Source organism: Neoarius graeffei, chromosome 13, assembly GCF_027579695.1.
Source record: "Neoarius graeffei isolate fNeoGra1 chromosome 13, fNeoGra1.pri, whole genome shotgun sequence".
NCBI lineage: Eukaryota > Metazoa > Chordata > Actinopteri > Siluriformes > Ariidae > Neoarius > Neoarius graeffei.
In genome coordinates this window covers 33,139,612-33,152,923 of record NC_083581.1, presented here as the reverse complement: position 1 = coordinate 33,152,923, position 13,312 = coordinate 33,139,612, and the positions used below count along the sequence as shown (strand labels likewise).

At 42.1% G+C, this 13,312-nt stretch overlaps 1 protein-coding gene across 1 annotated transcript in view; it reads right to left on the bottom strand.

The window, feature by feature from the left end:
• Positions 1 to 767: 767 nt before the first annotated feature.
• The window catches only part of pip4k2ca (phosphatidylinositol-5-phosphate 4-kinase, type II, gamma a), a 49,646-nt gene continuing 37,101 nt past the window's right edge, over positions 768 to 13,312 (bottom strand). Inside the window, exons 5-10 of the mRNA XM_060937581.1 lie at positions 7,140 to 7,286; positions 6,674 to 6,712; positions 6,447 to 6,560; positions 3,717 to 3,981; positions 3,385 to 3,488; positions 768 to 3,290 (exon numbers count right to left, since the gene is read on the bottom strand). Of these exons, the coding sequence (XP_060793564.1) occupies positions 3,210 to 3,290; positions 3,385 to 3,488; positions 3,717 to 3,981; positions 6,447 to 6,560; positions 6,674 to 6,712; positions 7,140 to 7,286 (750 nt within the window). The 3' untranslated portion in view covers positions 768 to 3,209. The remainder of the gene's footprint in view (positions 3,291 to 3,384; positions 3,489 to 3,716; positions 3,982 to 6,446; positions 6,561 to 6,673; positions 6,713 to 7,139; positions 7,287 to 13,312) is intronic.

The window sequence follows — 13,312 nt, the reverse complement described above, 5'->3', positions numbered from 1 at the left end:
AACTTTATTAACTCCAATGATGTTTACACATTATTTGTAAGTCGCCATCTTTAGTCTCGTTTAAATCTTGCTGAATGTGATGTAAAATTCGTGTTATCTACATTGTTATTGGTCAAAACATCGACGTCGAGACCATAATAGCCAATCAAAACAGTTTTTACAAAAAAGACACCCACATCCCCTTGTTCTGACCCACTGGAGGTAGCATCACAGTGCTGTTAGCCAATCAGAGGTAACACGTTTACATGTCATGAATATTAATGAGTAAGAGCTGAAATCCTGTCGTTCTCCCGCCACCCACTCCTCCAGCAAACTAGAACAGCCTGAAACAGGAGAACCACAGCATTTTTTTCACCAAAACCGGCTCACAGGGCATTCATTCATGCTAGAGACCACCGCACAATTAATGAAAAAAACGATGCAAGGAGACCTTTAAGAAAGTCCGCCGAAGTGGAAATGGATTTTGTTGGACGTTTTGTGTATATATATATATATATATATATATATATATATATATATATATATATATATATATATATATATATATAAAAAAAAAGTTATTTCTTGAATTTGCAAAAGATGAAAATAAAAATGCTCCGTTTCTGAAAATCCAGTGAACATGGATAGAATAAAAAGTCATCCTACTCAATCTCATCGTACATGGATTATAGCCGACTCAGCACTACGTGCCTCGTTGGCTATCAGCTCATATACGACTCAATTTAATGGAATGCATTTAACAAAGAAAAACAATTACCGGTATGAAGTATTCTGTAAAGAGATTTTTATTTCATTTATTTTACAATTAAGGAAGGAGTCTCCAGTATCAGCACTTTGTAACAGTCAGTAAATTGTTTTGTTTTTGTCATGGGAAAATCTTCAGGATGGAGGGCTTTATGGTTTCCCAATAACACGACAAGCTGCATTTTTGTCATATTACTTCGAGAGAGAGAGAGAGACAGGGGTGAGAAAACAACAGCTGATAGCAGTTATAATGTCAGTAATAACAGGAATTATAAATTGTTTGCAAATTGCTGCTGTAGAAGAGTAAAGAAAACACATCAGGGCATGGTGCTACAGGAAAATTATCAACTCTGCTTCATGTCAGGCCACATCACGCCATCCAGTTGTTGATTATTTTCTTAGAACAGCAATCCCCCCCCCAAGTGTTTTAATCCTTGCTCAACAAAAATGCCGTTAACTTGTTCATTTTCACTCCGTCTCATCAGTGGAGGTGAAAAAAAAAATGCTTCTGCATGCCGGCTCAGCATGACTGAAGATGTAATGGCTCTTTACATCTTCTTGCTGGGTATAGAGGTTTGTATTGGCTCTTTTCCCCACCATTTCCAGGATTGACTTGTTGTCTCGCTCTGTTCCAGCCTCGAGCAGCAGCTTGTCAGCATTTTATGCGATGTAGCAGGGTCCTCATTTTTTCTCCCTTCCTGCATGTTTCCATCCATTGTTAAGGTCAGTCTTTTTTTTTTTTTTTGGGTGGGTGGGTGGGTGTTAGAGCAACAGGAAATGGTCAGCACAATTTGAGGCTTCTGGAAGAGGTCGAGTGGAACCTGTCCCTGACCCTCCACTATTTACAGAGGTGCACTCATCTGAAGCTGATATTCAACTCACACATTCTTTATTAAGGAAGAGTAAAAATGATTAAATTAAAAAAAGAAGGGGGGGAGGGGAAAAAAACCCTGCATTTGCTGTTGTATGACAGCTATTTTTCTAGTGGATATTAAACAGAAATGCTTAGGTTTTATTTGACCAATAATTGAATGAAGCAAAATACCACACAACACAACTAATTAAACTAAATGTGTGAAATATTAAAGTTCATTCTTAACAAAAACAAACTCAAGCTTGGTTTCGGAAAATCGTCAAAAAAGAAAAAATATTTGGTCCAAACACTGAATTGCAACATAAAAAAAGAAACAAGGCCTGTGATCCTAGTTCTGTTTTCTAAGCTGCGCAAAAACAAAAACAAAAAAAACCCCTTCATTTTTTGAATCTAGACTGCATAAAATAGCTAGAAAACATTTGGAATGATATACTCTAGGTATTTATACAAATGTTCAACATTCGAAATATTGCTTTTCTCCAGACATTAGGTAGAAACACTAAAATTATACAGGGTTAGTCAAAATTATGTTAACACTTAAAATGGTAGAAACCAATTGGATCTGCAGTGGAAGTTCATCGATGGCGTACTGCTGCACTGTCTGCAAGTAGACGTCTGATGTCACTGTTGGAGTGTCAAAAAAAAAAAAGTAGGGCCCGGTCGCGCCTGCAGCGGTCACAGCGCACCACACATTCAGGAGAAAAATAACCCATTAGCGTTCACATAATTTTGACTAACCCTGTATATATTAACAAATCAGACCCTAGTACAGCTTAAAGAAAGCAAAGCTGCTAAAGGCAGTGTTCTACAGAGAACAGCAGGCTGTGTTACGCCAAGAACAACAAGGCAGCTCTGAAAGAAAGAGAGAGAGGGCATGAGGGGGGGAGAGCGAGGGGAAGAGCAAGAGAGGGCGCGAGAGAGAGGGGGAGAGCAGGAGAGTGACAGCAGGGGAGAGCAGGAGAACGAGAGAGGGGGAGAGAGATCGAGAGAGGGGCAGAGCAAGCATGAGAGCAAGAGAGCGGGGGGGAGCAGGACAGCAAGAGAGCGCGAGAGCAGGGGAAAGCAGGAGAGCGAGAGAGAGAGAGCGGGGAGAGCGAGCAAGAGGGGGGGAGAGCAAGAGCGAGGAGGAGAGAGAGAGAGCAGGAGAGCAAGAGGGAGGGGGGAGAGCAGGAGAGAGGGTGCAAGAGAGGGGGAGAGCAGGACAGCGGCAGTGGGGGAGAGCAGGAGAACGAGAGAGGGGGAAGAGCAAGCACGAGAGCAAGAGGGGAGGAGAGCGAGAGCAGGAGAGCGAGAGAGAGCTCAAGTAGGAGGATGTTTTAGAGTAGTTCTGCTACAGGTTCACATTTCTTCGACAGAAGTATAACTCCGTTAGTGTAGATGAAAGATATGTGATATTAGAGAACGGGTTTCAGTCCTGGCTCACGCTACTCGCAAATAAATATGTACGTGATTTTGTTAACATTAATCAGAATGTTTACGTTCATTCTTATGCGATCATGGTAGTTTTTGTGAAATATATATACACAAAGCATTCAGGAATACCCGAACTGGACCACGTGGAAAGACGAGTGTGATTAAGACTGAAGATGCACTAGGCAAAAATGGTGGAGATGAAGTCGCGGAATCGTTTGGCGTATTGTTCTGGATGAACTGTAGATATTTCTGCACCGGCCTGAAAACAAAATGATATTCATTTCAATACTTAAAATGCAATAATAATAAATAATGTAAGTACATAAATGCATGATTGGTGCATGATTTCTCACCCCGTGTTTAACAGTCTTTGCTGCATGTGCAGCTTTCTTCTTAGTATCATACTGCGTCAACACATCTATGAGACCCATGAAGTACACCTCCCTCTGCGGCGCGCCTGCAGACCCACACAAAGGGACATGCTTACTGTACAACTCTCAACTCTCTCCACCAGTCAGAGCCATCAGGGTCAACATACAATCAGCACTTCCTGTGTTACCCGCTTGACCTAGTGTTCTTGTCAGAGAAGTGAGAGGAAGGCACGCTTCCGAAATGATGCGTCAACTCTTCCCAATATTTCCAAGAAAACAGCTACTGCTTCCTCGGACCTTTCCAAGAAACTAACCTGGGGCGCTTTTGACAGCGTAAACGTCCAAGTAGGGGTCAAACTCGCCAGGGCCCATGGGTTTAAAGGAGTTCATGTAGCCGGCGATGCCTTCGGGTGAGGTGCCGTAGGAGCCGACGTGCGATGTGGGGTTGACGCCGTTCTCCGCCTCCCCTTCATCCTCGCAGCTCGGCTCCTCTGCTTCCTCTTCCTCACGCTCGGCCCGCGCCACGTCGTGGATCCCCAGCAGCAGGCTGTAGTCCATTATCTTCAGCTTCACCAGGAACTATGGAACACACACACGAGCATAAAGAAACTGCAAACTAGAAAAGATAATCTAAACCAAAATGAATATGCTGTGATTTAGGGAGAATGCTAAAGCCCTTCCTTTCAATAGTACCCCTAAAGCCACGCCCTCAAAACACATGCACACCAGGGCCAGGGGACCTCAGCCTTGCACGGACTTGGATTTGTCTCAGACTTGCTGGAATTTGTACTTGGTGTTGGTCTTGTTAAATATTTTCTTGGCATCAACCCAGAGTTTGTTAATTTTTTTTTTTAAAGAACGTCTTTTCTTTTCACATGCAAAGTTTGGCCAGAAGTAATTCCTTCCAGTAATTAGAAAACAACCTAATTAGTGGTGCAATGCACGAAGGAAGCCTCCTAGTTTAGCTAAAAGTTTTTGATGATTTTTTCTTTTTCGATCTTGCCTTGGCCTGACTTTCATTTCTACTCGATCTTGCCTAAAGACTCGGTCCTGATTTGCTCTTGGACTTGACTATCGTTGCTATCTGAGCACACTAGGTAAAAAAAAAAAAAAGAAAAAAAGATGAGCGTTCTGAAAGGACGGGCGTTAAACTCATTGCTAATTTTCTCTTCCGAGATACAAAACGTATTCGGACTTCCCACCTTTGAAATTTCTTAGAATGCATCAAACATCAGGGTTGACTTCGAAGATACAATGTCTTGGTTATATATCTGGTATAATATTTGATGGCACAAAGACTTGACTATTTATTATGCCGTTAACTAAATCACACAGTGGCCTGACCCCAAAAACGTCACAATGCTACTGTTCACTTCATAGAGCTCCTATTGAGCAGTGTGTCGGCCTGCAACATTAGCCGAGAGCGGAACTGAAACGAAGCAGAGTGCCAATATTTTATTCTTTCTTGCTGGCACAAAGAGAGTCAGTTCTCACAACAGCACACCCACTAGAGTCTTGCCAGAACAAATGTCACCATTTCACAGTCTCGTAACAATTACGTAATTAAAGAGCAAAAAATAAATAAAAATCTCCCCAAATTCCTCATTCAAAATGTCACCACTGGGTATGAACAAACAAGAACTCAAAACATCTATCCCATTTTTTTTTTTCTTCTCAAAATAACGACAATTTCCTGGTTAAAGCGTCCTACATCACCACTGTCTACAGAGGTCTACAGTACCTGAGTGAACTTTTGGTCCTTTATGACCCACCACTCCGATCAGTAAGTGCAGGATATCTGCTGGTACCTTGTATAGTGAAGGCTAAATCAGGGGGGAGATTGGGCAGAGCCTTTTCTTACAAACCTCCACAGTTATGGAAGAGCTTTCCAAGTAGCGTTCGGGAATCAGACAGTCTCCGTGTTCAAGTCTAGGCTTTCTGTTTAGTCAAGCCCTTTGGTGAATAATTTTATGAGGTAAAGGAGGAGATCTGGAGGATCCTCAGGCATAGAGTGTTTTGGTAAACTGGGATGAATGGATGCTGTCGCACCCCCACTCACTCGGGTTTGTTGACAATGTAGTGGCTGGCTGCTCTATATCCCAGGGCGCCTTTATTTCTGCGTTACCTTCTGGCTTTCCCCTTTTAGTTATGCCGTCATTGTTAGTTTTACCGGAGTCCCTGCTTGCACTCAGCGCAAAATATATACGGTTCTTACACCTCAGGTGACGTTGGGCATACCTAACAACCTGCGCCCCCCCCCCTTCACTCTGTCTGTCCGTCTGAGTTACATGTCGATCCTGAGACCGAGATCCTGACCTCTTCTGCTCCTCGGACCTGCCTGATCCATCCTGATGCCCTATGTCTGGCTGGAGTCTCATCACATCGCTCGTGTGGAGGACGGCCCCACATGGACAGTCGAAAGTCGCACTTGGAAGACGCTCTGGACGCTTACAGTAATACACTTATGTCTGAGGACTACAGCTGACTTGCTAACTTTAGAACTGCAGTTGGTTGTCATGAACAGTTTATAACTTCAAAAAAACAGTTAAAACTATAATGAATTTCCTGGCTTCATAGTTATACGTTGTGACTCTATAGGACACAGTTATAGAAGCAAGTTATTTATAAATCACGCTATCACCCAAATGAGGATGGGTTCCCTTTTGAGTCTGGTTCCTCTCGAGGTTTCTTCCTCATGTGGTCTGAGGGAGGTTTTCCTCGCCACCGGCTTGCTCAGTGGGGATACAATTAGCTCATGTTTAAAAAGTCTTTAATTTTCTGTAAAGCTGCTTTGCGACAGTGTCTACTGTTAAAAGTGCTATACAAATAAACTTGACTTGTCCTTTGCTAAAAAAAAAAAAGGGAACGTTTTTCACTTCCCATGGTTTACTATGCACTACTGATAACATTTACTACATCTGTGCAGGTAAACTGCGTGTTTATATTAGCCTCCGCTTGCTTGGTTATTTCATTCCATCAAAATCCTCAATTTTTATGGATTCGAGTACTTCGCATCGCGACGTCAAATGATCAACGTCTCGTACCTCGACGTCTCGGTTGAGCTTCTCCAGGATCTTCTCTTTCTGCTCCTCCGTCACGTACACCTTTTGCATGTTGTTTCTGAAATCGACGTCCTTGAAAGTGGGCAACTCTTTCACCTGCCGTTACCATGGAGACAAAACCAGAAAGAAAAAGTGTGTCGCTCTGATGTACTTTTACGCATTTCTTAAGGGAAATGAAGTGGACAGGCTTCAAAACTTTCCTGTCATACCTTCTCTTTATCACTGGCCTCTCGAGACACCAAGGAACCCTGCATGAAAGGGGAGTTCGATTAAGATTTTTTTTTTTTTTTTAAGCCATAACACCACATTCGTGATACCTGGAACAGTGATGAACATTATAAAATAATAATAATAATAATAATAATAATAATAATAATACTCGAGCACATCTGCTTGGTTGTACAGAACACCCCCTTGTGGCATCATTATTAGCACAGCAGGCCAAATTCAAGAAAAAGCACGTGGAAGAATACAAGATACTTTTACATTTTTATCTTTAGTTGTAAGATTAAAATAAGCATGTACAGTACATATGGAATTTTTACATCATCTGAAAAGTTTTACATCACCAAGTGACATAAAAGTGCACAAACGACTCAAAAAAATAAATAAAAATAAATAAATAAATAAATAAAAAGCACGCTGTGCTGAGAGGTAAACTGCCGACCCGGTCACCTTCAGATCGTATTTCCTGTGCACAGTGAGCCGGTGGCTGAACATGTTCCTCATGACGATGAGGTAGGTGTCCTCGCTCTCCACGCTCACGCGGTACATGCTGAGGAACTGAGGGAGGAGCGTGCTGCCATGACACTTCACTATGTGCTGCAGGAAAGCAGAGAAACCACAAATAACCAGAGGACAGGCTCGAAGAACAAACTGCAATTACAGAGTAAAAACAATCAAATCACAGATAAACAGATTTAGAGTAGAGATGCTGAAACAGATGTCATGTAGTCTAATGTTTTGCCTAACGTTAAAGGCAAAAAATCAAGGACGTCTGAGATAAGCTGTGTAATAAAACGTAAGGAGTAAAAACACTCGCAGGTGTGCCGCTACGGGAAAGGAACCAACAATGGGGTGGCGGGATGCGACCACAACAGCACGTCTTGAAGTGTTTTATTCCTCTTATACAACCCCGATTCCAAAAAAGTTGGGACAAAGTACAAATTGTAACTAAAAACGGAACGCAATAATTTACAAAATCTCAAAAACTGATATTGTATTCACAATAGAACATAGACAACAACATATTAAATGTCGAAAGTGAGACACTTTGAAATTTCATGCCAAATATCGGCTCATTTGAAATTTCATGACAGCAGCACATCTCAAAAAAGTTGGGACAGGGGCAATAAGAGGCTGGAAAAGTTAAAGGTACAAAAAAGGAACAGCTGGAGGACCAAATTGCAACTCATTAGGTCAATTGGCAATAGGTCATTAACATGACTGGGTATAAAAAGAGCATCTTGGAGTGGCAGCGGCTCTCAGAAGTAAAGATGGGAAGAGGATCACCAATCCCCCTAATTCTGCGCCGACAAATAGTGGAGCAATATCAGAAAGGAGTTCGACAGTGTAAAATTGCAAAGAGTTTGAACATATCATCATCTACAGTGCATAATATCAGCAAAAGATTCAGAGAATCTGGAAGAATCTCTGTGCGTAAGGGTCAAGGCCGGAAAACCATACTGGGTGCCCGTGATCTTCGGGCCCTTAGACGGCACTGCATCACATACAGGCATGCTTCTGTATTGGAAATCACAAAATGGGTTCAGGAATATTTCCAGAGAACATTATCTGTGAACACAATTCACCGTGCCATCCACCGTTGTCAGCTAAAACTCGATAGTTCAAAGAAGAAGCCGTATCTAAACATGATCCAGAAGCGCAGATGTCTTCTCTGGGCCAAGGCTCATTTAAAATGGACTGTGGCAAAGTGGAAAACTGTTCTGTGGTCAGACGAATCAAAATTTGAAGTTCTTTATGGAAATCAGGGACGCCGTGTCATTCGGACTAAAGAGGAGAAGGACGACCCAAGTTGTTATCAGCGCTCAGTTCAGAAGCCTGCATTAGACCCCGAAGCCGCCGCCAGGCGCCGCTAAAACCGCCATTTAGAATTTGAGCTGCCGCCAGCCAATAATTTTGTAAGCCAATTTGAGCCGCTATCTAATAAAATTTGGCTGAGCCACTAAGAATTGTGTACATCAAATAATGGGTTTATCCACATCATGAGCTACAAGAGTGACACAAACATGATCAACTGTACACACTAGTAGTAACACAATAGAGACGTATAAGCATACACTGTAGAGATTTAGAACTGATATCACAGCACAGAGAGCCACCACAAGCTTGCCGTTGTGACTACCTGTCTGGCTTCCCGCCCCTCACACCGTTACCACGATACACTGGGGAACCCGGGAACCAACCCAGAGCATCAATCGACTCCGATATCGACGAGATGGCTGCATTCTTTGCCGCTGCTGAGGGAAAGTGTAAAGGTATTTTTTTTGTTTGTTTGTTTCACATACTTCGAGATTGATAAAAAAAAAAAAAATAAAAAAAAAAAAAAAAGTACTCCACCACTCTACTTTCATCATAGTAAGATAGCTGCCAGTCCTTCACTGGTCATTGCTAGTGAGAGTAGATAGCTAGATGCCTTCCTCGAACAATCCAGATTAGCTTATTATTAGCATTGAACTACAATCTTGCTAGATTTATATTTACAATGAAGTAAGAGACCAGGGGACCTGTGGTAATTTGCTATTTATTCCCCCCATTTGTTTGATCCGTTCGCCCGGATATATGCCACACAGTGACGTCCAGTATCAGCCATTTGTAGCCATAAACATTTTGGTGGCTGCAGCAGCCATTAAGGTTTTGGCTGAGTCAGCTAGCCAGCCAATAATTTCATCAGCCAGCCATTATCCTGAAAACAAACGGCTTCGGGGTCTAGCCTGCATCTCTGATGGTATGGGGTTGCATTAGTGCGTGTGGCATGGGCAGCTTACACATCTGGAAAGACACCATCAATGCTGAAAGGTATAACCAGGTTCTAGAGCAACATATGCTCCCATCCAGACGACGTCTCTTTCAGGGAAGACCTTGCATTTTCCAACATGACAATGCCAAACCACATACTGCATCAATTACAGCATCATGGCTGCGTAGAAGAAGGGTCCGGGTACTGAACTGGCCAGCCTGCAGTCCAGATCTTTCACCCATAGAAAACATTTGGCGCATCATAAAACGGAAGATACGACAAAAAAGACCTAAGACAGTTGAGCAACTAGAATCCTACATTAGACAAGAATGGGTTAACATTCCTATCCCTAAACTTGAGCAACTTGTCTCCTCAGTCCCCAGACGTTTACAGACTGTTGTAAAGAGAAAAGGGGATGTCTCACAGTGGGAAACATGGCCTTGTCCCAACTTTTTTGAGATGTGGTGTTGTCATGAAATTTAAAATCACCTAATTTTTCTCTTTAAATGATACATTTTCTCAGTTTAAACATTTGATATGTCATCTATGTTCTATTCTGAATAAAATATGGAATTTTGAAACTTCCACATCATTGCATTCCGTTTTTATTTACAATTTGTACTTTGTCCCAACTTTTTTGGAATCGGGGTTGTACAACAAGTATTTGGCCAACTTTATTTATTAAAGAAGGACGTTTATTTTTATCCGTTTATTTTACACTGAAAGTTAGTTCCTGTTACTCCAGATATAACCGTTCGTTCCCTCCATTTTTCCTCTCACAAAACCAAATCAATTCCAGCCATGAAGACTTTCCCATGGTGTAAAACATAACATTTACAGCTTTACCTGACCGCTACAAAGCACTAAATCTAGAGACTCTTTCCAAAAATGCTAAAAAACGAAATATCTGCCACACAAGTCCATGTGTCAGTTGTTACTACAGGAAAAAATTAAAAAAAATTAAATAAAAATACATTTCAACAAACATTGAGTGAATGCCACTACAGTCAGAGCTGCTCATCTCATCTCATTATCTATAGCCGCTTTATCCTGTTCCACAGGGTTGCAGGCAAGCTGGAGCCCATCCCAGCTGACTACGGGCGAAAGGCGGGGTACACCCTGGACAAGTCGCCAGATCATCACAGGGCTGACACATAGACACACAACCATTCACACTCACATTCACACCTACGGTCAATTTAGAGTCACCAGTTAACCTAACCTGCATGTCTTTGGACTGTGGGGGAAACCGGAGCACCCGGAGGAAACCCACGCGGGCACGGGGAGAACATGCAAACTCCACACAGAAAGGCCCTCGCCGGCCACGGGGCTCGAACCCGGACCTTCTTGCTGTGAGGCGACAGCGCTAACCACTACACCACCGTGCCGCCCCCAGTCAGAGCTGCTGTCATAGAAAATCAACACCTTCTGACCAGTGCTGTGGTATAAACTGTATTATTCTATCCACATTCACTGGATATGAGCAATCGTGCGCTCTGATTGGCTACTCTACCACTAGGATATCAGCTCATATACTGTGAGTAGAGAAAAACAAAATGGCGGAGCACATTACTGAATCAACTGAGAATGAAATAAAAACTACTCAAAAACAAACCCCCCAAATTGTCAAGTATTTAAAAGAAACAGAAATAGCTAAAGGAATATAATCCCCCCCCCCAAATATCTACCGTTCCACACTCCAGCCCAGTTGGGGGCATTAATGCACCTTTAAGTTGGTTTGCCAACAGTCAAAAATCCCTAAAGGAGAAGGGAAAAAAAAAGGCAACAAAATACGGAATAAAAGTATTTGATAGTAAGAACGCATCTTTTTTTTTTTTTCAAGAATTATTATTAGAGCATTTTTCACAAATTGCTCCTGTCATTTCACCAGTTTATTTATATTCTAAGCAGAAATGGTTTTGTTGGACGTTTTCTATCAAGTTTTTAATTTATTGAATGGGGGGGGGGGCTCCGTTTCTGAAAATCCAGTGAACGTGGACAGAATAAAACAGTTATTCCACTCACTCATCGTACATGGCTTATAGCCGATTCAGCTGACGAGGCGCGTAGTGCTGTCGGCTCATGTACGACTCGATTTTGTGGAATTCCTTTATCCTCAGCTGCCACCAAATGCCATATCGTTCTTTCACTCGTGGGACTGATGCACAACAATGTTCTCCGTTTCGAGCTGTTTCCAGTGTAATACCAACTGCTTATTCTTTAACCGCACCCTGTAACCTGGTATAAAAGGTTCACGAGTGTGTGGAGTCCCACTGAGTGCACATTACACCCAGAGCTGGGATGTTGACAGAGGGCGAAAAGAAACGTTTCAAGGCCGCTTGCAAGCTTGAACATCAGGTTTATGATGCAGCAAACATTCCGAACTCCTGAAATCGAGCCCCCGGGATGTGTGCAGAAGCTGGAAAAGCTCCAAATGCTGGAGCAAAGTGGCAGCTCGGATCGCCATGAACATTCTCCTGCAGCGGGATCAGACAAAAGCCCCTCGCATGCTTTTATAAACAACTGACTACCAACTGCAATGGGGTGACAACGGCCCTGTTAACATACCACAGAGGACTCCGGTGGGGTTTGGAAGAGATGTGAGGAGTCAAAATGAGACTAAACCCGTTTCCATTTATTGGGGAATGACTCAGTGTAGAAGTGTGTGACGGCGTGATGCAGCACGACACACAGCGGAGTGCATCTATCCCAAAGTGCACTGTTTTCACAGAACAGCACGGTCTGGAGTGTTATTCTCTTTATACCACAGTGATTTTTCCAACAATTAACATTTAACTAATTGGTGTTACAACATGTTGTATATTTTAAACAGTTAGTTATATATAGTTCGATTTAATGTTGTGAAACATTTGCGAGACAAGATAGTTCCTGTTCTCACCTACATTATAACTGCAATGACTAACACACACACACACTCTCTCTCTCTCTCTCTCTCTCTCGGTGTCTGTCTCTCGGTCCATCCCTCTGTCTGTCTCAAAACGGTCAGCTTACAGAGAACTTGGAAAGCAGAACTCCTTTGTCCTGAGTACCTTTCTAAACTGGGAAACTTTGCTACAAAGATCTTAGAACCCAGACTCCTTTCATAAAAGTTAAATAAAAGGTCTCCCCCAAAAAAAGATTCGCCCAATTTACAGTTCAAATCACAATATTACCAAAACGCACGCACGCACACACACACACACACGAGTGATCAGGAGAGGACATATCCTGCCGGCTCGCACGTGAAACCCCACTCCAAATTTTCCTAAATTGAATTGGTTGCCATGGAAATACAGAATTTTATTTTATTTTTTTAAAATCATAGAAATCCCAAAAATGTCAAATGGCACAACTCCTCTAATCACTTAACTGTGAGGCTTCATGAAAAAAAAAAATTCTAATAGTTTGAGTTATGCTCCAGAAACTAAAATGTTTATGACAGAGCAACAGCAATATCCTCCCGCATTATACGCCAGGGGATTTAAAGTAAATAAATAAATAAATTTAAAAAAAAGAAGCAACTATTTATTTTCCTATTTTCCATGAACTTAAGCCTGGCACACACGGGCGATTTTCCATCGCAAGCGTATTGCGATTCTTGGACACAAGTTTCCCCTCTTGTGTGCAACGATACAAATTTCGTTGTCTGGTGGTCAAGTCTATGAGATACGTTGCCTTGCACTTATGATCGGGTTCCCTTGTGGTGGTACAGGTTCATTGTTTGTACATACGTACATCATACAACTGCAGAAGCCATAAACAATCAGGTCGATGCATTCCCATATTCTATTAAGTATGGGGCTCTGCTAAAAATACCCCATTTATTAAAAATGAAGAGTTAATATCAAATAGGCCTTTTCTTAATAAA